The following is a 27,767-nucleotide window of genomic DNA, read 5'->3' on the forward strand; positions in this document are numbered from 1 at the left end:
TTTTTGGGTTAATGACCAAGCAGAGTGCTGGTAAGGACAGATCCAGTCCCAGTTCTAATCTCCTTCAGCTGCCTTGGCCTTGAGGCTCTGGAATTTCCTCCCTAAACTGCTCCACATCCCTACCTTTCTCTCCCTTTTCTTCTTTAGGATACCCCTTAAATTCTACCTGTTGAGAAAGCTGTTAGTCACCTGTCCTAATATCTCCTTAGGTGGCTCTGTGTTCAACTTTGATAATACTCTAGTGAATTGCCTCAGGACATTTTGCTGTGTTAACAGGTGCTTTATAAATGCGAATTGTCATAATTATGTTATACTTGGGCTGTCAATTATTTCATCAGAAATTTGAAGTGGAGTACAGATCGAATATCCTTTACCCGAAACCTTCGGGGCTGATAGTATTTTGGATTTTAGATAATTTTGGTTTTCGGATACTGCTTATAAAATTACAATAGCCTAAGCTGGCTCTAGTCTAAAGTAAATAACATGGCTAGAAAAGAAAGCTGTATCACTGAAAAAACAAAGGTTGCGGAGTATTAAAGGCTAAGGCATCACTAGAGCATGCCTTACCACTGGAAGTCCATTCGATTATGCTCAGAAGGCTAAGTGAAATGACACTGGAAGGTTCACCCTTCTGGGGTAGGGAGAAGAAATCCTGTTAAAGCCAAAGGGAGGTTGGGACTTTAAAACACAGGATTACATTTCCAGTGAGTGCGCAGAATTACGTATGAATGATGGGAGCTGGGATTTTCCGCTCCAGTTCGCAGCGGGCGTCATAAGCGGAAACGGAAAATATCGAGAAATCACAAAAACTTGTTTTCAAGTTGTCATAAAACCAGTTTGCGATCGTCCGCTCTACCCACCAATGGCAGGCTGCGTGTCCTGCCACTGCACATTGGGAAGCTAATTTCAATAATTAGAATCTCACTATAAACACTGCTCGTTGGAATCATCCTGCGCTTCCACCCCCCACACCCCCCCCACAATCCACCCCCCAAGGCTGCATGATGAACTCACACCGACGTGTTCCACAATGCTGACCAGTTGCACTTCGCTCGGGACTTCGAGGTTTGTTTGCCTCCCTCGCTTCAGGCAGCACTTGCGGTCATCAGTACCAGGCTTCGCAGGAAGCACATCGCTTTTAGGGGGAGCTCATGGGCAAGTCTCTACCCACCAGACCAGCTGTAAGGCATATTTGGCTTTTAAATGGCTGCAGGGCCTGGTCTTCATTGGGGAAGGGGAAGAAAGGAAGAGGCTGCAGGGCAAGGGCTGTACTGGGGAATGGGAGGATACCCCAGGGTATGTATGTGTGGGGCACATGTTGATCTGTGCATGTGGCCTCAAGATGGTGAGGGCTGAGGAGGCAGTCTCCAGAGGAGATGAGGCCAGGTGGAGATGTGAGGGTGTGTATGAGAAAGAGTGAGTGGTAATGTCCCCTGAGCTGGCAGTGAGTGAGATGCCAGTGAATGTGTGATGGCCTTGTGAGTGCGTGAGTTTAGAGTGATGAGATGGTTGACTTACCCTGGCTGCACGGATGGGATCATTCATCCTCCTTCTGCACTGGATGGCCAACCTCTTCTGTGCAGCATTGGCACTGACTCCCAAGCCAGAGTGGCTAGAGTGCTAGACCTCCTGCGGCCAGTGCAGGGGTGGAGGACACCACACAGGCCTCCCAAAGGCATTCCAGTGATGGGTCACTGAACTCTTCTTGGCTTTCAGGGCCATATCTTCATTGGAGCAGTCCTGGGCTACAAGCATTAAGGACTGTGCGCACGACTGCAGTTTAGATAGGGCACCTGGAGTGAGGTAACAGTGAGGTAATGGCATGGCGGGTGATTCAAGGCCGCCCACCAGTGAGATGGCCTGTTTCCTGTGGCTGCATAATTAATGAGGCAGGAAGCGGACAATATGGTGCAAAAACCCACCATTGCTGGCAGGAAAAACGTCTTTTTTCACACTCGCCACCATACTTAATGCAATTCTGGGAAAATTCAGGCCGGGGTTTTCGGTTGTGTTCAAAAGTTAATAGGGAATACCTTTTCTGTAGCTTAGTGTAGTAGTTGCCTACTTAGTAATGTGCGAAGATTTTAGTTTGTTTGTTACAGTAAACATCTTAAAATGTGAAATCTTGGTATGTAATCCTTGCATTTGTCTCTGTGGAAAATTCATATCCCTTTAAGTTATTGGTCTCCACGGGGATTGTAATACCATGTCCTCAATCAAACAAAGTTCCATTCACCTAGCACCCCTGTGCTCGCTGACCTATAATGCTTCCTGTCAAGCATGGTCTTGATTTTAAAATTTTCATTCTTGTTTCTAAATCCCTCCATGACTTCGCTCCTCCCTATCTCTGTAATCTCTTCCAGCTCCACAACCGGATATCTGCACTTGTCTAATTCTGGCCTCGAGCACCCCTGATTTTAATCACTTCATCATGGGTGGTCAAATCTTCAGCTGCCAAGGCCCTATCCACTGAATTTTCCTCCTCAAACCACTCTGCCTTTATCCTCCTTTAAGACACTCCTTAAGCGACCTCTTTGACAGAGTTTTTGATCATGTGCCCTAACGTTGTCTTATGGGGGCTGAGTGTCAAATTTTGGTTCTATAATGCACCTGTGAAGCACCTTGAGAAATTTTATAACATTAAATGAAGCTACAGAAATACAAGTTATTGCCTTTTTTTCTAGCCTATAGTTCAGGGATTGAGTTTCTTGTAAAGTTTTCTTCAAAACCCATCCCACTTAAAGCTTGAAGCACTCACTATTCTGCACCACCTCCAGGGGTTGCATACCTCCATTGTAGTCTGCTGACCAGAATTGTGTGCACAGAGCTTGTGATATCACCCAATGTTTTGTCTGTTTTTTTTTAAAAACACATTACCTCACCCCATCATTTAAACATTGATGGTGACAAACTTAGAGTCACAGAGGTCTACAGCATAGAAAAAGGCCCTTCAACCCATCGAGTCTGCGTCGGTCAAACAAGTACCTAACTATTCTAATCCCATTTTCCAGCACTAGGCCCATAGCCTTGTATGCCATGGCATCGTAAGTGCACATCCAAATACTTCTTAAATGTTAAGAGGGTTTCTGCCTCTACCACCCTTTCAGGCAGTGAGTTCCAGACTCCCACCACCCTCTGGGTGAAAAAATTCTTCCTCACATCCCCTCTAAACCTCCTACCCCTTACCTTAAATCTATGCCCCCTGGTTATTGATCCCTCTTAACTATTACTCGCAGGATCTCCCTGTCCCAGTTCTATTCTCTTTCAGCTACCTTGGCCTTAAGGTTCTGGATTTCCTCCCTAAACAACTCCACTTCTCTACCTCTCTCTCCCTTTTCTCATTTAGGGTACTCCTTAAATTCTACCTGTTGAGCAAGCTGTTGGTCACCTGTCCTAACATCTCCTTAGGTGGTTCCGTGTTTAACTTTGATAACGCTCTAGTGAATTGCCTCAGGACATCTTGCTGTGTTAACAGGAGCTTTATAAATGCGAGTTGTCATAGTTGTGTTACACTTGGGCTGTCAATTATTTCACCAGAAATCTGAAGTGGAGTACAGGTTGAGTATCCTTTACCTGAAACCTTTGGGGCTAATAGCAATTTGGATTTTAGATAATTTTGATTTATGGATACTGCTTATAAAATTACAATAGCCTAAGCTAGCTCTAGTCTATAGTAAATAAAATGGCTAGAAAGGAAAGCTGTATAATGAATAATGAATAGAGGTACCTGTAATAAGTTTCTTTTTGGCACGTTTACCACAAAAATCACAAGGTGCAGACAAAAGACTAGACTTCCTGCGCTAAAGGTCAATAAGGTTAAAAAAAGTGGGGTTTTTGGATTTTTTTCGGATAAAGGATACTCAACCTGTACGCCTAACAAAAAAGGCTTTCACTCGTTAATTAATAAGAGAGTCAGGGACTTCAAAGAGGAAATGTTAGTTTATTTACCTGCAAGGAAAATTCCAATTTCATATGTCCACCATTCAATACACATCATCAGCATGCTAGGAACTGCCAACTGTATAAAACGGCCCCACTCTTGCAGGCAGTCAGTGGACCATCCTAGGCAAGAACAAAATGGTATAGTTGACACAATGTACAAATAAATAAACAAACTATCCAAGAAGATTAGGAGGAAAGAAGGGAGGAGCAGGAAGAGAAAATTCTAGGTTCAAGTTATGAATTGCAGCCTGGTCATTTTTAGGATAAAGCTGAATTCACACCAACTTTGTGATCTCAGTCATGCCCATCGTGCAATCTCACTGTGTGAAGGTTAACTGCTTCTCCTACAAAGAAGGATACAAAACACTGGTGACGGGTCATCTTGGCTTCCTAAAAGCTGATAAACATTGATGTCTGGAAATGGATCACCCGCCTGAACACTCAAGGAATTGCAACAAATGGTGAGATACTGATCCACGAAGACCAGAATGTGATGGACTGGGTTACATGATTTAGCCTTGCTGAATTTTGCATAACCATTTCAGAACATAAAAGAAAGAGAGAAGGCCATGTTGGACCTTATGGTTACAATGCCTGCTTGCAATATCCTGACCATTTGGCCATCAGAACTGCCTAGCCATCCTTCACTGGTTTCCTACCAGAACTCTGCAGCTTCCTTATGGCTTATTGCCTCACAGAACTTGATATTAGTCCGCAGCAACCTCCCCCTCTTCTACGGGTTTCCACTTTTAGCAACTCTTCAGGACATGCATTCATAATTTTCAAATTCTGTTATCGTTCCTGAGGTAGTGATAGGGAAATATGCCACTCGGAGATGAAGTGAGCCATATAACCATATGGGGGATGGTCCCAGAGTTGATCGTGTCTCATCTAATTAGTGGCAGAGGTGCTATAATTTGCCGCAGCAGCTCTAAGCCAGGAGGGGATCCATCCGCCTACACTTCCACATCTCATTGCTGCCCAGTGATTCTTGATGGAAAGTGTTTTTACCACGAGTGAGAACAAGATCAGACTTGGCTATAATCCCCTTAACAGTCAAATCTCTTGCTGGCATTCCCCATCTAAAATCACTCATTTAGTACTGGACAGCCGTCAGCACCCACGGGACCAGCCAAAGGGTCAAGTGCAACACATGGGTAGTAGTTAGGAGGCAGAGATCTGAAAGGCTGAACCCTGTGAATAAACCTACTATCAAGGAAAAGATCTAGGTCTGGTTTCATACTTCACCATCTGGCTTGGATCCATCTAACATGCCAGTCTATGCTGGTATTTGTACTCCACACAAATCTCCTCCCAGACAAACATTAATTACCTGTCCAGGTCCCAACATACAACTTTTTCCATCGAATGTATATAAACAGGAGAATGCCTTGACAGTACTGAGACACAACATTGGCAGCAGCAGAGCCTCTGTATAAAAAAAAATTACATTCACGTGTTAAATGTGGTTCCAAATCTGCCAATTCAACAGAGAGCTCGCCTCATCAAAACTGGATTTGGAAGGATTTCGTTTTTACATATTGGCCAGCATAAAAGCATTTATAAAGCACATTTCACACCCTTGGGATGCCCCAAAGCAATTTATGACCAACAAAGTAAAGCCATACTGTTGTAACGTGGGAAATAGGCAGCACTTTTGGACTCAGTGAAGTCACACAAACAGCAATGGGTAATGTCTTGGATTATTAGTATTTTTGGTATTGGACACCAGAGAAAGATCCTCTGCTCTACTTCAAAATAATATCCACTGGATCTTTTACATCTACCCAAGAGGGCAGGCGGGGTCTTGGTTTAACATCTCAGCCGAAAGATGGCATCTCTGACAATGCAGCAATCTCACTGCACTGCGAGTCTGGAGTGGGAAATTTCCGACTGATGCACATAGCCACAGCTGGCATAGCAACAACTATGCAGCCAGAGACAACAAAAATAAGGTTAGATAGGTATGATACTACATGGGCAATGGTGATCATGAGGCCAAAAAAGGTGAGTAATTTTTAAGTTTATACAGGGCAGCTCAGTGTACAGCATGCTTAAAAGCAATAACATAACCGAGGGATTGGGATAACAGTAAACTGGTCAACACTTTCTGTTGTAGGGTTATGATGGAATCTCAATTCCTAGATGTGCCACCAATTCACAGGCACTGGAGTTTATAGGTCCTTCATTGTATATTCTATACCGCATGGCCGTACGTTGTAAACCTTTCAATTGTACTTTGATCAATTCATATAGTTTCCAATACTTCAAATAATGTAAGGAATTTTCAATAAGGTAACATGTATTTTTATCCCTTGGCTGGACATGGACCCCAAATTCCATTGCTGAGTGGGAACCTTTGTAATTCTTCCCAATACCATTGGAAAGTTATCTAGGGACTGAGTAATTTAATACAGAAATCCTGCTAAATTTTCACTCATTTCTGGTTGAACAACATTTCTGTCTATCCAACAGAGGCCAATGCCTGTGTCTGTCTTGGGGCAAGAAGAGTGTGAACCTTAACTAAGGCTGGAATTTAAAGCTGCTTCTCCAATTTTTGCAGCACAAATTTCCACAACGCATTTGATAAAGTGTCAAATCAAACTTTATTGTGGAAAATAAAAGCTCATTGTGTAGGGGTAACATATTGGCATGGACAGAGGATTGGCTAGCTAACGGGAAGCAGAGAGTAAGCATAAATGGGTCTTTTATCTGGCTGTCACGAGTGGTGTGCCAGAGAGATCAGTGCTGGGGCCTTAGATTTTTACAATTTATATAAATGACTTGGATGATGAGACTGAAGGAACGATTGCTAAATTTGCTGACTACACAAAGATAGGTAGGATAGTAAATTGTGAAGAGGACATAAGAAGGCTACAAATTACATAGGTAGGTTAAGTGAGTGGGTAAAAATCTGGCAAATTAAGTATAATGTGGGCAAATGTGAAATTGGCCATTTTGGCAGGAAGAAAGAAAGAGAAGCTTATTATCTAAATGGTGGGAGGTTGCAGAGCTCCGATATTCAGAGGGATCTGGATGTTCTAGTGCATGAATCACAAAACGCTAGTATGCAGGTACAGCAAGTAATTAGGAAAGCTAACAGAATGTTATCATTTATTGTGAGGGGAATTGAACACAAAAGTAGGGAGGTTTTGCTTCAGTTATACAGGACATTGGTAAGACCACATCTGGAATATTGTATATTCATTGTCTCATTATTTAAAGAAAGATGTAAATGCAGAGTTCAGAGAAGATTTATTAGACTAATACCAGGAATGGGCAGGTTGTCCTATGAGGAAAGGTTGGACAGGTTAGGCTTGTATGCACTGCAATTTAGAAGAGTAAGAGGTAACTTGATTGAAATCCTTAAGATCCTGAGGGGTCTTGACAGGGTGGATGTGGAGAGGATGTCTCCTCCTGTGGGAGAATCTAGAACTCAGGGTCGCTGTATAGACCCTCTATGGCAATAATATGCTTCGTAAAAAAAGGGGACCAAAACTATACACAGTACTCAGTGTGTAGTCTAACCAAGGTTCTATATAATTGAAGACAGACTTCGCTACTCCTCTATTCAAATCCTCTTGCGATAAAAGCTAATATTCCATGTAATTGCCTGCTGTACGTGCATGTTAGCTCTGTGACTTATGGATAAGGCCATCCAGGTCCCTTTGTACATGTAAACTTTCTAATCTCTTACCATTTAAGAACTATTCTGCACATCTGTTCCTCCTACCAAAGTGGATAACCTCACATTTTTCCACATTATATTCCATCTGCCATGTTCTTGCCCGCTCACTAAGTCTGTCCAATTCCTTTTGAAGTCACTTTGCATCTCCCTCACAACACACATTCCCATCTAGATTTGTGTCATCCATGAATTTGGAAATATTACATTTGGTCCCTACATCCAAATCATTGATATATAGTATGAACAGCTGGGGCTAAGTACTGATCCTTGGTACCGGACCATGAACCTAGAGATCATGAGTTCAAATCCCATCAAGGCAGGTTGAGAGTCAATAAATCTACTACATTTGTGACCAAGTAGCTGGGAAACAAGACTTACATTTATATAGTGCTTTTCATGACCACTGGACAACTCAAAGTGCTTTACTGTCAGTGAAATACTTTTGAAGAGTGGTCACTCTTGTAATGTAGGAAACACAACAGCCAATTTGTGCACAGCAAGCTCCCAATCAAAATAGAAATGCGATAATGACCAGATAATCTATTTTTGTGATGCTGATTGAGGGATAAATACTGACCAAGACACTGGGAATAACTCCTATGCTCTCCTTCAAAATAGCACGATACAATCTTCCACATTCGCGAAAGGGGGCAGACAGTGGCTCTGTTTAACCACTCAGAGAAACAGAACTCTGACAATGCAGCACTCCCTCAGAACTGCACTAGCAGCTTTGATTTTTTTTTGTGCTTGAACCCAGAATCTTGTGATTCAGAGGCAAGAATGCTACCAACTGAGCCACAGTCGACCCCAAAAAAAAATGACAATGAAAGATGACAGCGAAAGCTGCCAGGTTACTGTAAAAAGCCAACTGGCTCACTAATGTACTTTGGGAAAGAGAAGTGGCCACTCCAATTTGACTGGACCCGACCTACCTGTGGCTCCAGTGTCACAATATAACTGGTTGACTTTTGATACTATTTTTAAAGTGTAAAAAACTACTAGAGAAGGTCCCTCAATACTGTCTCAAGGCAACTAGGGATAAGGACCAACAGCAGGCTTATTAGCCTTAGCCGGATCTAGGAGGACTTCTTTTTAAATTACAGGACAAAAATAGAGGTAATCTCTAAATAGCATGGAGTGACTGCAAACTTGTTTATGGTCGGTTCGTTAATCAGTGTTCACCGTACCAGTATAACATTCTTGCGTGCATTATTTTTACATAATTATTAACCTATTTACAACAAACAAATTAATTTGTGTGTTAAGAAGAGCATACACAGAAATAATAGGACTGCACTAATCATAGGTAAACCTCATCCACGGAATGAGCCTCCTATCACACAAGATAGGCAGGTTCAGTTTGGCTTCATGTTTTTTAAAATTAGATTGAGAAACCCAGATGAAGGGTTAAGGCCTGCAGTGAAAGACACCATCAAGGCTGAAACAATCAAATGGGAAATTGGAGGCTGAACCACCAAGAACTGCTTTTGCAAAACTCTTCCAGTGGCTAGTTACACAACGGGGTGTGCAGAATTTTAAACTCTCATCCTTGTTTTCAAATTCCTCAACACGTCCAGCCCCCACCCTCCAAGATATCTGCACTCTTCTAATTCTGGCTTCTTGAGCATCTCCGATTTTCACCATTCCACCATTAGAGGCTTTGCCTTTCAGCTGCCAATGACCCAAGTTTTGGAATTCCCTCCCTAAACCTCTCTGCTCTCTCTCCTAACTTTAAGACACTGCTTTAAAACCTACCTCTGATTAAGCTTCTGGTCACCTGTCACGTTTTGCTTGATAAAACTCCTCTGAAGTTTCTTGGGATATTTTGCTATGTTTAAAAGATGCCGAGAGTTCCTATTTAGGTTGGAAGTGAGTGCCACAAGTACAAATTTCTAAATCTGCATGTAAGCAGACAACCGAGTTTTTGGGCTACATGCACTCATAACTATGCCCCACTAGGTGGGCCTACCTGTTCATATCCCACAATTTGCTTTCTCAAGTTTTTGCTTTTTTTTCTCAGCGTAGAGCAGGAGGGGGCTATTCAGCCTCTCAAGCTTGCTCTACCATTCCTTTAGATCATGGCTGATCTGTGTCCTAATTCCATTCACCCTCCTTGGTTCTGTTACCTTCTATAGCTTTCCCCAAGAAAGATATCTCAACCTCAGCTTGTGAAATAATCAATTGAAGAATTTTGATGGGGTGGTTGAAGTGGAGGACTGTAGAATTCATTTGCTCTCCCCTTCAAGCAAACAATGGGGGGTGGGGCAGAAGGGGTGATACGGGAGAAATGAATACAGATATACAGGGAAAGGCCTATCACAAACAGGTGACTACAGTTTTCATTTTTCTTTGAAAAAGGAAAGAATTATGTGCTACTTACGGCACTCCCAGCATTAGCACATACAGCAAGATGTAATTTATCACAGCATTAAAAATGTTGGCTGCGAAACCAGTGAAAATCTGTGGCAGGATAATCCCCTGGAATGAGAAGAAACAATAAACCAGTTCTTGCTGTTTCCATTTAGCTGATCAAATAGACAGTGAAATGGGAAGAGACATGATGGATAAAATTTAAAGCAGAGAAGCACGGAAGTAACGCTTTTTAAGTGTAAGAACAAGAGGAGGGGATATAAACAAAATGTTATAATTTCTAAAGGGGGACAGTGGGGGGCAGAGGTGGGGGTGCAGGAAAATATGGACCTGGAGTCTCTAAAGATGGCAGGACAAGTTGATAAGGCTGGTACAGAAACAGGGGTCCTTGGCTTTATCAATAGGCAGAGTAACAACACTTGTTACGTTAAACCTTTACCAACCGCCGGTTAGGCCTCAGCTAGGTTACAGTGTCCAAATGTGGGCACCACACTTTAGGAAGGATGTCAAGGCCTTGCAGAAGGCAGAGAGGAGATTTACTAGAAAAGATGCCAGGGTGAGGGACTTCAGTTAGGTGGAGGGACTGGAGAAGCTGGGATTGTCCTCCTCAGAGCAGAGATCGTTAATGGGAAATTTAACAGAGGTGTTCAAAATTAAGAGCCATCTGGCAATAGGATCAGTAACTAGAGGAAAGAGATTTAAGGCAATTGGCAAAAGAACCAGATGGGAGTGGGGGATGCGGAGAAATTCTTTTTAACCCAGCGAGTTACGATCTAGAATGCAATTCCTGAAAGGGTGGTGGAAGTAGGGTCAATGGTAACTTTCAAGAGGGAATGGATGAATACTTGAAAAGTAAAAACATGCAGGGTTTTGGAGAAAGTGAGGTGGAGTGACACTGATTGGATAGTTCTGCTAAAGAGCTGGCATGGACACATTGGGCCAAATGGCCTCCTTTGCTGTATAATTCTATAATGGCCTGGATGGACATGAGGAACATGCGCCGGAACACAGATTAAATACCTCTCAGTTTATCTCAACTGTACTGCCTGCAGGAGGGGGAAAGGCTTTGGTCAGGCTCATGTTGCTAGGTTTCTAGCAGTTGGAGAGCAATGTTGAAGACTATTTAGGAATAAGTGACATGAATACGTGGCTCATTGAAAGAAAAAGGAAAAATGAAATGAGGCATTGTCCTTCCTGTAACCCTGCGATTTCTTTGGAGAGGGGAACCAGCTGAGGCCAATTGTCAAGTAAAATGTTGGGCAGAGTGAAAGCCTTCAGGAGGATGCTTCATGCAGATGTAAAGGGTAACCTTTCTTCCCTCTGGTGCATTTTCAACTCCATAACTTTTTATGTAGAAACACATAGTATAAAATTGCAGAAAAGGCATGTTTCTACTTGTGGGCGAGACCAGAATTAGGAATGTAAATAGAGGATAAATCTAATCGGGAATTCAGGAGAAAGTACTTTACTTAGAGAGTGGTGAGAATGTGGAACTCATAACCAAATGGAGTGCTTGAGGTGAATAACACAGATGCATTTAAGGGGCAAGTTAGGTAAACACAGGAGGAGAAAGGAAGAGGGTTATGCTGTGTTATGATCCTTAGCTGAGGTTACCACTGGACAAGCCTGATTCCAGGGTGGAGCTCAGAGCTTGATAAATGCCGGGGGGGGGGGGGGGGGGGGGGGGGGGTTGTGGAATAGTGGTATTGTCACTGGACTAGTATTCCAGTAACCCGGATAATGCTCTGGAGGCCCAGGTTTGAATCCCACCACAACAGATGGTGAAATTTAAATTTAATTAAAATTCAATTAGATTTAGAATTAAATGTCTAATGATGACCATGAAACCATTGCCGATTGTCATAAAAACCCATCTGGTTCACTAATGTCCTTTAGGGAAGGAAATCTGCCCTCCTTACCTGGTCTGGCGTAAAACGTGACTCTTAAAATGCCCTCTGAACAAGAGCAATTAGGGATGGGGAATAAATGGTGGCCTAGCCAGCAAGGCACACATCCCATGAATTTAAAAACCTAACATTTATTTGTCCATTTAGATATGTGGAGAGAGGCTACCAAACAGAGTTACTGGAGTCAGCTAATGAACTTTTAACAAAAGCATAAAATGTTTATTAAACAAGAAAAAAAATGAACTATATTTACAGATTTATAAGGATAACACAAGCTATCTTATAGTCTAATGTTCCCAGTAAGTACACAGTCCATGTAAACCAATAGACACCACATAGTCAGACACATCACACTTTGAGGTGGCATCTGTCATTATGTTTCAATCGGATGCTATGGATCTCTCCTCAACTCGCCCCAGAAGCTTGTCACACCATGAGCCAACCGATCTCACTGCACTCAGTCTTTCACAAGAGGGTTTCTAATCTCCACTTTCCAAGAACTCGCCTTGGAATCTTCTCCCAAACCAACGCTTTCTCTCAGAAGCCTTCCACAAAGATTCACCTCCAGGGTTTCAAACTCTCTTTCCGACATTTCTCTCCCCTGGGTCACCACATGCATTCAAGCTGTCTTCCACACATTCTCTCACTGGCACAGCCATCAACAATACACCTCTGCATCACATGCTCATAGCAAGGAGTTACAGACCTTCAGTTGTCTCTTTGTACCTTCTGACTTCTCAAATCTTTATCTCTTTAAACTTGAAGCCTTTCACTAACTTCACTTAACAGGACTTTTTCCCAGGTTCCTGTCCTTCCTTTGACTAAAAGGTCTGCTTGGGACTTTCTCCTGTTCCACACCCCTGGATTCTTGGTTTTTTCTAGAGCTGGGGACTTGCTATCTGTCCCCTTTGCTTCAGTCTCTCCTGCAACTACTTTCAACCAACTTTATCTTGGAACTAGCTATCTGCCCTTCTAGGTTGTTTCTGCTTGGCAGCTGTCTTCAAAACTGAACTCAAAATTGCTTTTCTAGATCTTTGTGTCTGTGTGCCTGTGGGAGGGACCTGCCTCTCTGGAAGCCTGTTGCTAGGCAACAGCACTGTTTTTCTACTCTTGTTTAACTTAAGTCGTAAAACTCATTAAAATGCAGGCACCTTTTTAAAGTGAAACTAAAACTCAATTTGATCTTTCTTAACACACAAATATAGAAATACAAATCAAACTTAAACATTAAAAGCTAAAACTCATTCCTAACATCCACAAATACCAATATAACTTACTTAAACTGTCTCAATTTCCTAACAGCTGAAAGGATGAGATGAAGTAGCATGGGAGGAGGCTCACCGAGCATAAAAAAATAATTGAGGCAAGTTTGCCTGAAAAACCTGTTTCGAGGCTAATGTAAGCCCATGAAGTACACTTATTTGTTCACTAATAAAGGAAATTACTCCAGGCGGTATGCTGTCAGAACAGGTTTGTCTCAAGACAAAAGTGAGAATGTGTCTGGGATGATGGGACTGTCACTTGTTCCTCCCTCTTGTTGGGAGACAGGTAACCTTTTGCTCTTTACCTCCCCACAAAGGTATTGCTAACATCAGCAACTTAGCAGATTGAACGCTCTTCTATTACTATGGCACTTGACAGTTTGTATTTCCAAAGTCATCCAATTTATTGATTACAGCCAAAATTCAAACCAACAGAAATGAGTCAACACTGCATTTAGTAATATTTCACAAGTCCTGTGCATTTTCAAAAATAAAGTTAAACCTTCATTCATTAAACATACCTGATTCTGAAGGTATCTGCTCTCTAATTCATAAATAAATGTTGCCTAAGAAAGAAAGATGAAAAATAAAATTACTAAAAACAAATATGTAGCTAACATTGGTGAGATGGACAATAAACTTACATTTGGACTTTCTTTAAAAACTTGAATCTGACCTGCATAGAACCTGCCACTTGCATAGGACCAAATTGTAAGAGAATACAGCTTTAGAAACTGAATGGGTCTTTTACAAATAAACACCTTTTTCTAGTTAGCCAATTGCTGAAGGATAGCACTGAGCCAATCTTTACTCAGCCTTACATTTATTTACAGAGTCGAACGTTACAAGCATACACCTCCTAACTCAACCACACAATTTTAACAAGTGTCTCTTTATATGTGCTCAAGTGAAACCTCAGTCAATGATCTCCTCCTGCAACCAATTCAACACAATAAACAAGTCACATGCTGCTATAACCTGCTGAGTTTCTGACTAGACTTCAGTGCACTTCTGGTTCCTCAGCTTCATTTAGTTGCTGTGCTGGGTCCAGGACACAAGCCCACTTTCTCGGAAGTAGTTCATTTTTCTGCTGCTTATGGTGAGATAGCAGCTATGTCACTGGACTAGTAATCCAGAGGCCCAGGCCAATGCTCTGGGGACACAGGTTCAAATCACACCATGTAAGCTGGTGGAATTTAAATCCAAATAATTAATAAAATTAATTGATAAAAATTCTGGAATTGAAAGCCAGTGTCAGTAAGGATGACCATTAAACTATCAATTGTCATAAAAACTCATCTGGTTCACTAATGTCCTTTAGGGAAGGAAATCTGCCACTCTTACCTGGCCTGGCCTACATGTGACGCCAGAGGCGCAGCAATGTGGTTGACTCTTAACTGCTTGCAAGGGCAATTAGGGATGGGCAACAAATGCTGGCCTTGTCAGTGACCCCCACATCCCATGAAAGAATAAAAAACTTCCAAGGACACTGCTGTTTTCTAATGAGACTCGTGTCCTCTGCTGTGTGATTTCTAGTATCTGCTGCTGTGTTCAGTTTTCTCACGAGTAGGATTCTGATTGGTTTTCATGCTACTCAGACATCTGTTGTGCTGCTGCCTAATGTCCTTTGCTCATCCTTTTGCACCTACTTCCCAGTATTTCTGGTGTACCTCTGCGGGGGTACTGGATCCATTGGTGTGCGCTCTACTATTGACCGATGCCACTACTCAACTCAGCTGGATTACCAAATGCTGGCTCACCTTCGACTCTCCTCGCCTCATTTTCCATATAAAAACGACTAGCACGGCGGCCACCAATACTTTGCCTGTCTAGCAGCTCCCTACTTACTTAGCCTTCACGCTGGTCTCAGAAGCCGGATTACAGTTTGTTGGTGCTCCACCCTGTGTAGAAGGCAACTTGACCCCGTCACAGGATATTTGAAATCTATCTTGTGTCCTCTCTCGCAACCAGAACAAATTTACCTTAAAACGCGATGTGCCCATTCACATGTGCATTTTGGCACCTGAGCCTCTTACTTTCTAACTCTACTTTCTCCCCTGTCTCCTCCCTTGCTTGGTAACCACCATACTTCCTTTCAATCTCTCCTCAGGCACTTTTCACCTAAAATCCCTAAACCAAGCATTCACGATTCCACCACACTGTTACTACCGTTCCAGACTGAACTCCATTATGGATAAGCTCAGAGCTTTCCCTCTATGCCTCTCTGAAGGACTCACTGAGATATTCATTGTTGCCTCTTCATGAGCAGCAGCCCCAACTGCCCCCTCCTCCTCAATTGATCTCCCCCAACCAACACTCCGGGCTAATCTTGACAACCTCCTCCTCATTTCACTCACCTACCCCACTAGTGACCCTATACACTCTGCCAAAGAATCAGTTCTCACTGCCCCTCACCACATTTTCTCATGGAATCTTATTTCACTTGCAAACAAGTCCCTTGCCAACCATGACCTTATTATAGATGATCACCTTGTCATCGTGACCTTGCTAGAAAATTCAAGGTGTCAGCATGGGTGTTGACACCTTGCCTCTTTCTGAAGCCTCTCCACCTTGCCCTCTCAGCTAAGTTTGCTACCACCCTGATCCTCCCTTATTATCTCCCTCTGTACACACTCTCCTACCCATATTCACAGCCACCCCCTAAGCCCTGCCATCTCATGACTTCTCGATTGCCATCGTGCTAATCACAGACGTGGCCATCTCTGATCACTTCCATGTAGCCCTCACATCGCCAAGCAATTCCTTGTGTCTGCCCCGGGAAAATGCTCTCCCAGGAGTCATTTACAACAACACATTCAAACTCCCTTATCAAGCAAGAAGCTCCTAGGTTCAAAGGTCTGTGATGAGCTGCAATGGTCCCAAACCATGCACAAGACGTCTGGAAGAGGGAATATCAGCAGGCATTGCTGCTTAGAATTCAGTACTTCCACTGGGAAGTCTGCAAGTGTGGACATTGGGCGAAAACAGGGCTGGTTTTCGGTGTGTTGCTCTGCATGATCATATCAGGCTGTCAGGGCTCAAATTTGTTCGCACGTGAACAATGCCCACTTGAATAAGGTGCTGATGACCATCTTCAGAATCACCAGGCTTTCATGTCTTTGCAAAACTTAATGTATGTAGAGTAACAGCAAATGCAGCAGCATGAACACCAGGCCAGTTGATACAAGCTAACACCACCCAGAAAGGGATCAAACTGGCAAGGTCCACTCCATCATATGGCTCAGTATCACACCAGGCAATTATTAACCCACAGAGTAACTTTCCTTTATTGGACTCAATTGTTCCATATTTCAGCCAAACAACTGTCTTCAGTGCAGTTATGAGTCTTGCGTTATCTATAATAATTTACTTACGGGAAGACCAGGAATAAATATCTTCACATAGAGTTGTGTTAAACTGCAAGAAAAATAAAAGATGCTGGTAACAATAGGGTAACAACAGACTACCAATGGTAACCTCAAAAATACAAGTGGGAAGGTCACACAATGCTCAAAACACATTGTGACAATCCAGCATTCAAGGGCATGAAGCAATCTGGACTAGTGTTTAACAAGTATTGATGCAACTCCGAACAATATGATTAGTTTAAACTACACGAAAGGCCATCATTCAAACTGAATTCTGTGGGTTCTGTGATTTGGAGAAAACGTCTTTAAAAAAAAAGAGTAAAAGACCAGAATTTCATCTGATGTGGTTTTAAAAGCATAACTGCTTGTGTTAATGTCATGGTTTCTCCGTTCCCTCTCCCTCCACTTCTCCCTTCCATTAATTACAGGAAACAGTCCATGTTTTACATGTTAGCTAAAACAAAACTGCAAAATTTCAAGGAGGCCCTGGCACAGAAAGGGAAATCTGTTTGCAACCTACAACAAGGTTTTCAGGGACTGGAAAGTTCCCGAGTGGTTTTGAAGCCAGTGACACCAGCAGTTTGCAATGGAGAGAATGACACTGCTAACTAGAAACATAAGAGCAGCCTAACAACTGTACCCTCAGTTCTTCATGGTGGCAAATGGATTGACAAATTTTTTGCAAGGCTATTATTTTCTATTCAAAGAGACAGTACTCTGAAGAAAAAATATTCCCCTTATACTACTATTGTCTGTCATACAGCCACAGAAGGTTACAAAAGCATTTATGTCAAGAGAAAAGAAAGCAGACATATTCTTAAGTGAGAACAAGACTCCAACTTACCTATGACAGAGTGACCATGACTGACTGGCTGGCTGTGGGGAAGGACTAGTGACTACAACCTTCAGCCTATCCACCCTACAAAGGCCATGGGGGAGCAAGTGCCCAGAAAGGGGAGAGTAGGTCCCCTAATTTGAGTTAAGTTTGTGTGCCAGCTGTGGTTCATTGGTAGTGCTTTCACCTCTCGAGTCTGAAGGTTATGGGTAGAAGTCCAATCCAAAGACATAACCTTGACCTTTTTATTCATTCATGATATGTGGGTGTTATTAGCTGGACCATCATTTATTGCCTATCCCTTGGTGACTGACACTGCAGTGCAGTATTAAGGGAATATTACACTGTTGCAAATGCCATTGTTCAGCTAAGACATTTAACAATGGTTCTATCTGTCCTCACAGGTGGAGAAAATATGCCCCACTCAAAGAGCCTGGCAATTCTCCCAGTGTCCTCATTTAACCTTTAACCAACATCCACAGCCGTTTACAACAACAACAAAAATAGCTGGAAAAACTCAGCAGGTCTGACAACATCTGTGGAGAGGAATACAGTTAACATTTCGAGTCCGTATGACTCTTCATCAGAACTTCCTAGTTTTGATGAACAGTCATACGGACTCAAAATTTTAACTGTATTCGTCTCCACAGATGTTGTCAGACCCGCTGAGTTTTTCCAACTATTTTCGTTTTTGTTTCAGATTTCCAGCATCCGCAGTATTTTGCTTTTATCCACAGTCATTTATCTCATTGCTGTTTGTGGGAACTTGCTGTGCACAAATTGGCTGTCATACTTCCCTGTGTGACTGTACATGAATGGCTGTAAAGCATTTCAAAAATGTCTTTATTGCTTTGAACAGCAGCCTTCACAACCAAGTTCTTTGTTTTTGAAAAAAAAAGACAAATGTGTTCGCTTGTTAAATGCCCTATTTTGCCCACCATTCCCAACCAACTGGACAATACGTGGCCAGTTGTCTGTGTTTTCCCAATACTGGATTCCAGGTGGTTCCTAGAGTAAGATACATTGGCTTAACCTCTCATTTCCCTACCTTGCCACTGCTGGATTCTTACCCAGATGAGACTGGGCTTCTCTCCAAGTTAAATCTGACATGTTACCTGTGAACTATCATCCCAATACCCAGCTGCTTCATGTGCACTAAGCTGCTCTTTCATTAGCCTGAGCCCACAGAGGATTTTCTTTCTAACAAAAAAATGTCTCACACCCAAAGACCACGGAAGATAGAGGGACACTCACTTGGCCACCTCGGGAGATTGCTTGAAAGCCAACAGGATTTGCTTGATGTTAATGAAGAGCGCCCAGCAGGGAAAGCAGGCTATCATGAGAATGAGAATCCCTCTTTGGAGAATCACGCCAATTCGCTTCAAGTTTTTACTACCAAATGTCTGAAAATCAGAACAAAAATAAACTTTTGATTTTCGCTGCTGAGCTGCATGGTCTTTTGGATCAATTACATATCTCCATTGGGTACAAATATTTCTCACAAAAGAGTAACTGCAACAAAGTACTTTGCAACAAAAAAAAAACTTGTAACTCGAGCACTTTTATGTAACATTACAGATCATGCCCTGTAAAAAGAGAGGTTCAGATGATAAGTCCAAAGGGAATGTTACAATCCAAGGAACTGCAAGAAAACAGTTTTCTAAAAAAAAGATACATTAACTCCAAGTGGACTGATTCCCGTTTCTTATGCATGTATTATGTTATTTAACATTCAATGCCTTGCTGCTTAAAAAGTTGTTTTGCCTGTGGGAAGAGGTTGAGTGACTGCTCTGCTGTCTGAGGTGATGATGTCTGTAAGCAGACACCTTACAGATTCTCCAGTATATAGTGTTTGAGAAGTTTGTTGGAGGGGCAGGTTTGGGGAGTGGGGGGTAGGGAGAAAGAGGTGATTCAACAATAGGTTATTCCAAGCCATCTATGGTAGACATTAAAGCAATAGGTTACAGTTTATAAGAGACTCATTTATAGAAATAGTTTGTGAGAAAAAATGCCAAAAAACAGAACCGTAACTCCAGTTACTTCGACAGTTTGGCTTTTAATAAATATCATAAAAAGGGATTTCTAGTTGCGTTTCCTAGGGGCGCTAGCCAGAAGCAGAGCCAGGGAATGTGGAGGTGGCTGGTTTAAGCGGTATTGAAGTCGGATGACTTGGGCAGGCTCCAGGTATACATCACACATTTAGATGTGAAATTAGCAATTAACTTGTCTCCTGACCTTTTCACAAGTGACTTTCCATCTGTTTGTTAGAGGCAGAATACTGAGGGTGGACACTTGGACTGTAAGCCTAGCATCTGGGCTGAACTGATGTAGGAGTAGAGTACCAGGACCAGGGGTTCAGGAAACAAAATAATTTTCAACAACACCTTCACCAAGCAGTTAGGTTGTGAAAATTCAAACATCTGAAAAAAAAATTGTAGAGAAACTTAGTGAGAGTTCCCTAAGATTCCATTATTTGGTTTTTCCCTTTGTTTATTGCTATTTTGTCTTGCAGACATATTCTGCAGGAATATGGGGTCAGTTTCCACATGTTTGTTTGCAATATTCAGCACTCCTGAGTTCCAGTGCTACCATTGTACTGTCAGCTGTTTGTTCAGTGTCAAGTCAAAAACTTTCCCAACACTGGCAGCTACCACCAAAATCTTGGCATGATTCAGCCTTCTCCTGAGCTGCTTACTGAGGTTCCACCCAATGGTGTGCAATATTTATGGCCTATTCACCCAAGCAAAACTTCAAATAACATTACCTATCTGACTAGATCATTATTTCCAGTTCCAAGGTATCACTTGTCCCCAATGTTCTATGAACTTCGAAAGCTTTATTATTACATTAAAAAGGCCCAATTAAAAACACAAGTTACTCAAGAGACTAAAACTTCCAAATGGAAGGCTGTTCCAATAACTTTTTTCAAAAACAATATTTGGGATGCGAGTGGTGCTGGCAAGGTTAGCATTTATTGCCCCTCCCAAACTGCCCTTGTGAAAGTTCAGGCAGAAAGTAGCTGAACCATACAGGCTTGAATTATTCTGGGTTTCATCCCATCTCAAGCAGGGAAGCAATTTTTTTTTTTGAAAAATATACTTTATTCATAAAATATCTGGAAGAACATTCCAAACCATTTCAAAATCACCATCAGTGTGTGTCCCTGGGAACAGCCCATAGTGCACACAGAGTCCTGTGTCACAGAACTGCTCGGGATGAACCTCAACAGAAACCACTGCACCTTTCTCCAGACCTTCTTTGCAAAGGGACTTTCCACAAGGAGGTGAACAACGGTCTCGACCCCACCACAGCCACCTCGAGGGCAACGTGCAGAGGGGGTGAGACTCCTGGCGTGTAGGAAGGATCTGACGGGGAGGGACTTTCTCACCACCAGCCAAGCTACGTCTTGGTGCTTGTTGGAAAGTTCTGGTGATGAGGTATTCTGCCAAATGACTTTGATAGTCTGCTCAGGGAACCATCCCACAGGATCCACCCTCTCCTTTTCCCTCAGGGCCTCTAAGACGTTACGTGCTGACCACTGCCTGATGGACTTGTGGTCAAAGGTGTTTCTCTGTATAACTTTCTCCATGAGGGACAGATGGTACAGCACGGTCCAACTACTTGGAGCGTTCCACGGCAGCGTGGCCAGACCCATTCTTCGCAACACTGGGGACAGGTAGAACCTCAGCACGTAGTGACACTTGGTATTTGCGTACCGAGGGTCTACGCACCGCTTGATGCAGTCACACACAAAGGTGGCCATCAGTATGAGGGCGACGTTGGGCACTTTTTTCTCTCTTTATCTAGAGGCTTGTACATCACATCCTTGCGAACACGATCCATTTTCAACCTCCAGATAAAGCAAAAGATGGCTCAGGTGATCGCCATCGCGCAGGAGTCTGGAATGGGCCAGACCTGCGCCACGTACAGCAACAGCGAGAGTGCCTCACACCTGATGACCAGGTTCTTACCCGCAATGGAGAGGGAGCGTCGCTCCCTTTTCACCATTTCTTTTCACCATAGACACTCACTCCTTCCAGTTTCTAACACATGCCCTGGTCCCTCCGAACCATATCCCCAGCACCTTCAGGCCATCAGCCCTGACGGTGAAGGGGACAAAGGATCAGTCAGCCCAGTTCCCAAAGAACATGGCCTCAATCTTCCCACGACTTACGTTGGCTCCTGAGGCCAGTTTGAACCGGTCGCAGATGTGGATCAGTCTGTGCACTGACAGCAGATCCGAGCAGAAGACGGCGACATCGTCCATGTACAGGGAGGCTTTGACCCGAGTGCCTCCACTGCCTGGGATCGTCACTCCTCTTATGCCCTGATCCTTCCTGATGGACTCAGCAAAGTATTCTATGCAACACACAAAAAGGAGAGGGGAAAGAGGGCAGCCCTGCCTGACTCCAGATTTAATAGGAAAGCTATCTGATTCCCACCCATTGATTGAGACTGCGCTACTGATGTTAGTGTAAAGCAGTTGGATCCAATTGCGAATTCCCTCCCCAAACCCCATTTTGGAGAGCACGTCCACCATGTAGGTGTGCGATATTCTGTCAAAGGCCTTCTCCTGATCCAGGCTGATGAGGCAGGTGTCCACACCCCTGTCCTGCACATAGGCAATCGTATCCCTGAGCAGCGCGAGGCTGTCAGAGATCTTCCTGCTCAGCACAGTGCAGGTCTGGTCAGGGTAGATCACCAATTCCAGAGTGGACATGACCCGATTGGCGATGACCTTGGACAGAATCTTATAGTCCACCTTCAACAGTGAAATGGGTCGCCAGTTTCTAATTTCCTACCTTTCCCCCTTGTGCTTGTAGATGAGGGTGATAATGCCTTTCCTCATGGATTCTGACATACTGCTGGCCATATGCATACTCTTGTACACTTCTAGCAGGGCTGGGCCCACACAGTCCCACAGAGCCGAATACAGCTCCACCGGCAAGCCGTCGCTTCCGGGAGTTTTACTCTTCTCAAAGGACTCAAGGGCCTTAGTCAGTTCGTCAGGAGTTAGCTGCTTGTCCAGGCTCTCCCCTGTACTGTCGTCTAAGACCTCCGTGATAGAGGACAGGAAGGACTGGGAGGCTGTGCTGTCTGTGGGCTTCATGTCATACAATCCGGCATAAAAGTATTTGCTGATCCTCAAAATGTTGGACTGCGATGACTTTACTGAGCTGTCTTCTTCCTTCAGGCTGCTGATCACAAAGCTCTCTCTGTGTACCTTTTGGAAGAAGAAATGTGAGCACATCTCATTCTGTTCCACGGAGCGGACTCTGGACCGGAAGATTATCTTGGAGTCCTCCGAGGCAAAGAGCGAGGCTTGCTGGCTCTTCACCTCTTGGAGTTCCTCCTTAACATCGACCCCCATCGACTGCAGCCGGAGCAGATTTTGCATGTTTTTCTGGAGTCGGAACATTTCCATCTGTTCCTTTCCAGCTTTCTGAGCGCCTCTGAGGATGAAAAACCTCTTGATGTTTCCCTTCCCTTCAGTGTGTCAGGGACTCAAAGAGGGGTTTCACGGTCCTCCAACCTTTGTAATCCCTCTTGAGCTCCTCAATGTTCTCTGGGATCAGCAGTTGCATGTTTAGCTTCCATGCAAGCAGGGAAGCAATACCAGGACTGCAACTGCCCTCAACAGTCCTGGATTATGAGCAAATAAATGGCCAGGGTATCACCCTGATGGAAGCACGTTTAGATTAGTATTTTGTCCTTGCTATGGAGCAATTGCACTGAACAGTAGTAATCATCTGACCTTTCAAACAGTCATGGTAATTTTAAGCAAACTCACCGGTCACTTGTAATCACAGGACTGTTTTATTTGTGTCACCTTGTCCCAATTTCATTAGCTGCTGGTAAATACATAGCCAATCAAACATGAAACAGTGCTCTGGGCCAATGTTAGTAAAGGCAAGGAAGGAAGAGTAGGGAGTAGTTGTGTTTCAGTTTACATATTAATGGCTTATGGATCTCTTTTGCAGTGACCACTGCTCTTTGGTTTTAAAGGCTGTGTTTGGTCTAGGGTAATGAGGTAACTGAAGAATCTCAGCTAACAGTGATCTGCAGTGACCACATGACACAACATGCAATGATATCACCAACAGTGGCAACACAGGGACAGTTTCAACTGATTTTTTTTTCAAAAAAAAAGATTTTTTTTGGTAACCCAAGAACAATGTGCTAATGCTCATTAAATGAATGTAAACCAGGAGGGAATAATTCAAAATCCTCATCCCATTTATCATTAAGTTACAACGGAACTATGTAATATAGGCAGATGAATATTGTATATCTTGACCACTTATGGCTGCTGGGATTAGAAGGCAGATGACAGAAGAGCTTTGAACCTGATTTCTAACCTCAAACAAAGTCATAAGACTTTTGAGCCAATGGCTTTTCAGCCTGGAAAAGGAGCTCCCAAGAACCGATTTTAGAGATGCAGGAAACAATGAAGGGAATGGAATAGGCAAATGTGCAATATTGGATTACTATTATATAAGGGTATACTTGAATATAAGAACATTACTATATTATAGTAGGACCACTTGCGTTTATATAGCATCTTTAACATAGCAAAACCTCACATGGCACTTCACAGGAACAATTCTTAAATTAATTGACACCAAGCTCTGCAAGGAGATATTAAAACTGGTAACTAAAGGCTTGGTCAAAGATTACGTTTCACACTATGAAAGAGGTAAATTTAGACAGATATCAGAAAGTCTTGAATTACGCAGAGTGATAGCAAACACGTGAAATGGATTTCCACACCAAGTTGTGAAGGCAAACAACTTGGAATCACTTAAGAAACAGCCATCCTTGTCTGCAATGATCTTGAGAGTAATGGAATAGCAGGAATTTATAAACCCATGGAATGTAATAAATATACTTTTGATGATATTATGTGCTTGCACAAAGGCCATGAGCAATCAACTAGTATTTAAATATTACCTTCACTGTTAAATATGTACACTCAGAGTGATTAAAGCATTTTACAACAGTCAATCTGTATCATTTTATTTCTTGATCACAATCATGGCTTTAAGAAGGAAAGTTCTGTCTGAATTTGTTGGGACTCTCATTAAATTATTGAACTGGAAATAATGATAGAGATTGTGGCATAAAGATCAACTCATGTTGTGTAGTGAATTGCAAGGAAAATTATTGGAGCAAACAAGCACTGCAATCAATAAAGCATTGTATTTACAATCAGCACAGGTTAGAATTTGCATTAGAATCAGGATCAATTGTGATAGAGATTAGAATTTGCATAGAAATCAGCATGAAAATCAGTTCCATGCTAGTCAGTGTATTTACCCTCAGAACCAAATGGGAGAATTACAGTAACGAAGTTTAAGGAGGAAACTAACATTCTGCGTTAGTTATTAAAGATTTATTTGTGGCATACAGTAAAGCCCTGCCATTCGTGACTCCCTTGTTCCTGTATACGCTTACCCACGCTAAAGCCTTTGTACACCAGATCACCCATTGAGGGAGCAACTGTTTGCTCACCTGCTTTACTTTCCCCTGTCTCATTAAAGACACTTTACTCTAAATGAACTTATTCCATTTTATTAATTTCATTCTGGACGGATGTGACAGCGTTCAGTGGTTGGTGCCAAGGAGACGGCAGCCATGATGGAGCAGAGACCTCGGCACATTTTAGTGGGGAGATGGCGTGGAAGTCTCTGGAAGTGGCTTCCTTCCATTAGTTCTGGATGTGGACATTTATTTATTTATTTTTTAAGTACCTTTCTGACAGGAGTGAATGGAATGGTTGCAGCTGAAATGCAGCATGAATGGAAAGATTAACTTGGAAATGTCCAAACCTCAGTCCAGTTCTGTTAAAAAGACAAATAAATCGGTGAACATTTCATGTACTTGCATCAAAATCTGATTCGGTAAAACTTGGGAGTCAAAGGGAATGTTATTTGGTCATTTTTTTTTTTGACTCTTGTGTTACGGATGGGCACTTTCTTTGTTCAGGTTAAGAACCATAAACACTTATTTTAATTAACTGGGTTGAGTTGGCTGAATGGATGGTTTGAATAGGTGCCAGATGCAGCACCGGCTTGTAAATGTATGGTGTTGTGTGGTACTGCTGTACTGGGTTGGGCTCCCATTGATTGATTGCGAGCCAAGGAGACAGTGCCATTGGCTTGACGAGGTTTCAATGCCTTTGTAAAAAATTCATTTAAGGGACGTGGGCTTCACTGGCTGGGCCAGCATTTGTTGGATTCCAAGCAGAAGGTTCGCTGGATCAAAGCATCCCTGGTTTCCCTGCCTCCATGAGGGCTCCTGTCCTCTGCCTCAAGGTTCTCACCCTGCACCTCCACAGGCTCTTCATCTAATCCATCACTGGAGTCATCCTCCATGGCCTGTGAGCTGCCTCGCTTTCCTCAGCCTCCAGTGGGTCCCATTTTGCCAGAGCCAGGTTGTGTAGGGCCCAGCATGCGATGACTATGAGGATGACATACTCTGGAGGATACTACAATGTTACCACTGAGTGGTCCAGGCATCTAAAGCGCACCTTCACTAGCCCGATAGTCCTCTCCACCACCACCGAAGAGTGGGGTCATCAGCCACCTCTTCAAGGGATAGCCCTCGTTACCCAGGAACCATCCATCCACTCGTACGAGAGCCATGAACAGCCTTGGTACCTGTGTGTGCCGTGAGGTGTAAGCATCGTGTGAGCTCCCATGGTAACGGGCACAAACTTGGAGAATCTGTGTCCTGTGGTCACAGACAATCTGAACATTCATTTGAGTATAGGAAGGATGTGATTGCACTGGAGGGGCTGCAGAGGAGATTGACCAGGATGTTGCCTGGGATGAAACATTTAAGTTATGAAGAGAGGTTGGATAGACTTGGGCTGTTTTCGTTGGAGCAGAGAAAACTGAGGGGGCGACCTGATCGAGGTGTACAAGATTATGAGGGGCATGAACAGGGTGGATAGGGAGCAGCTGTTCCCCTTAGTTGAAGGGTCAGTCATGAGGGGATATAAGCTCAAGGTGAGGGGCAGGAGGTTTAGGGGGGGAATGTGAGGACAAACATTTTTACCTAGAGGGTGGTGACGGTCTGGAATGCACTGCCTGGGAGGGTGGTGGAGGTGGATTGCCTCACATCCTTGGCACGTCATAATATTTAAGGTTACAAGCCACGTGCTGGTAAATGGGATTAGGTAGGTAGGTCAGGTGTTTATCATATGTCAGTGCAGACTCGATGAGCCGAAGATCTCTTCTGCACTGTGATTCATTGAGTGGAACCCCTTTCTGTTTATGAAAATCCCAGGCTCACCTGTTGGTGCCTTGATGGCCATGTGAGTGGATTCTATTACACCCTGGACACCGGGGAACCCAGCCATCGCAGTGAAGCCTCGTGCTCTCTCTGCCTGGCTTCCCTCACCTATCCGGAAGTGGATGAACGTGCGGACATGTCTAAAGATAACTTCAGTCACGAGCTTGACAACTGTGAGCAGCTGATTGAGAAATGCCGCACAGGTCCCCCCCACTAAGTCCTGAAAAGAACCAGAGGCATAGACGTTGAGGGCCACTGTGACCTCCAAAGCCACTGGCATGGGGTGACTGACCACGCAGGTGGAGGTGATTTATGGACCTATCATGTGACATATTACTGTCACTGTGTCCCTGGAGAGGCGGAGCCTCCTGCGGCACTGGACCTCGCACATTTGGAGGTAGTTGGAGCGTTGCCTGAACACTAGACGCTGGGTAGTGGCGTCTTCAGTGTGCCCTCCCACCTTGGCCTCCCTGTTGGCCCTGTACCAACTGAGCCCGTGCCTCTCCTCTTAAAGGTCTGTCGTTGGGATGCTGCCCACGCCCATCTGGCCTCCTCTCTCTCTTGTCCCTCGCTCTTCTTCAGAGCAGGTTCCACCAGCGGAATACACTATCCCCATTAGATGGGATGCAGAGGAGCAGTGCCTTGAAAATGAAGGAGTGCTGGGCTGCAATACTCCGGGGAACCTTCCAGGGAAGATGAGGACCTGAGAAGCTGAAAGGCAGGCTTGACAATCAAACGAGATGCCAAGAAACTGCCAAGAAACTCTGGGACAACTTTGTACTCACTCAGCAAAGGAATGACAATGACAAAGAAAGTGCTGCTGCTCCGGGGTCCTTTTATCCCACTTGGGGATGAGGAAATTATGAAAAATTAAAATCTGCCCACCTGTTTTGTCCGGACAAGCTGGAAAAAAAATCCCACAGGTAACGTAAGATCATTGGCAATTGGCTTTTTAAATGGCCTTAATTGGCCCTTTAATTTTCAGCAGGCACTGCTCCGACTCCCGCGCACACCTGCTGACCTCAATGTTGCACGCGTGTGCAATGATGTCAGGACCCACGCCCAACATCCTTTCGCAGTGTTTTACATGTGTTCGGA

The 27,767-nt window shown here is 43.5% G+C and overlaps 1 protein-coding gene across 3 annotated transcripts in view; it reads right to left on the reverse strand.

Moving 5' to 3' along the window:
• LOC121283492 (multidrug and toxin extrusion protein 1-like) overlaps positions 1 to 27,767 on the reverse strand; it is a 48,056-nt gene that overhangs the window by 11,307 nt on the left and 8,982 nt on the right. For all 3 annotated transcript variants that reach the window (XM_041198135.1, XM_041198136.1, XM_041198137.1), the window contains exons 4-9: positions 18,627 to 18,775; positions 16,544 to 16,586; positions 13,691 to 13,735; positions 10,011 to 10,108; positions 5,276 to 5,373; positions 3,949 to 4,062 (exon numbers count right to left, since the gene is read on the reverse strand). In XM_041198135.1, the coding sequence (XP_041054069.1) occupies positions 3,949 to 4,062; positions 5,276 to 5,373; positions 10,011 to 10,108; positions 13,691 to 13,735; positions 16,544 to 16,586; positions 18,627 to 18,775 (547 nt within the window). The remainder of the gene's footprint in view (positions 1 to 3,948; positions 4,063 to 5,275; positions 5,374 to 10,010; positions 10,109 to 13,690; positions 13,736 to 16,543; positions 16,587 to 18,626; positions 18,776 to 27,767) is intronic.

The sequence above is a fragment of the Carcharodon carcharias genome, chromosome 10 (genome assembly GCF_017639515.1).
Source record: "Carcharodon carcharias isolate sCarCar2 chromosome 10, sCarCar2.pri, whole genome shotgun sequence".
NCBI classification, from domain to species: Eukaryota; Metazoa; Chordata; class Chondrichthyes; order Lamniformes; family Lamnidae; genus Carcharodon; species Carcharodon carcharias.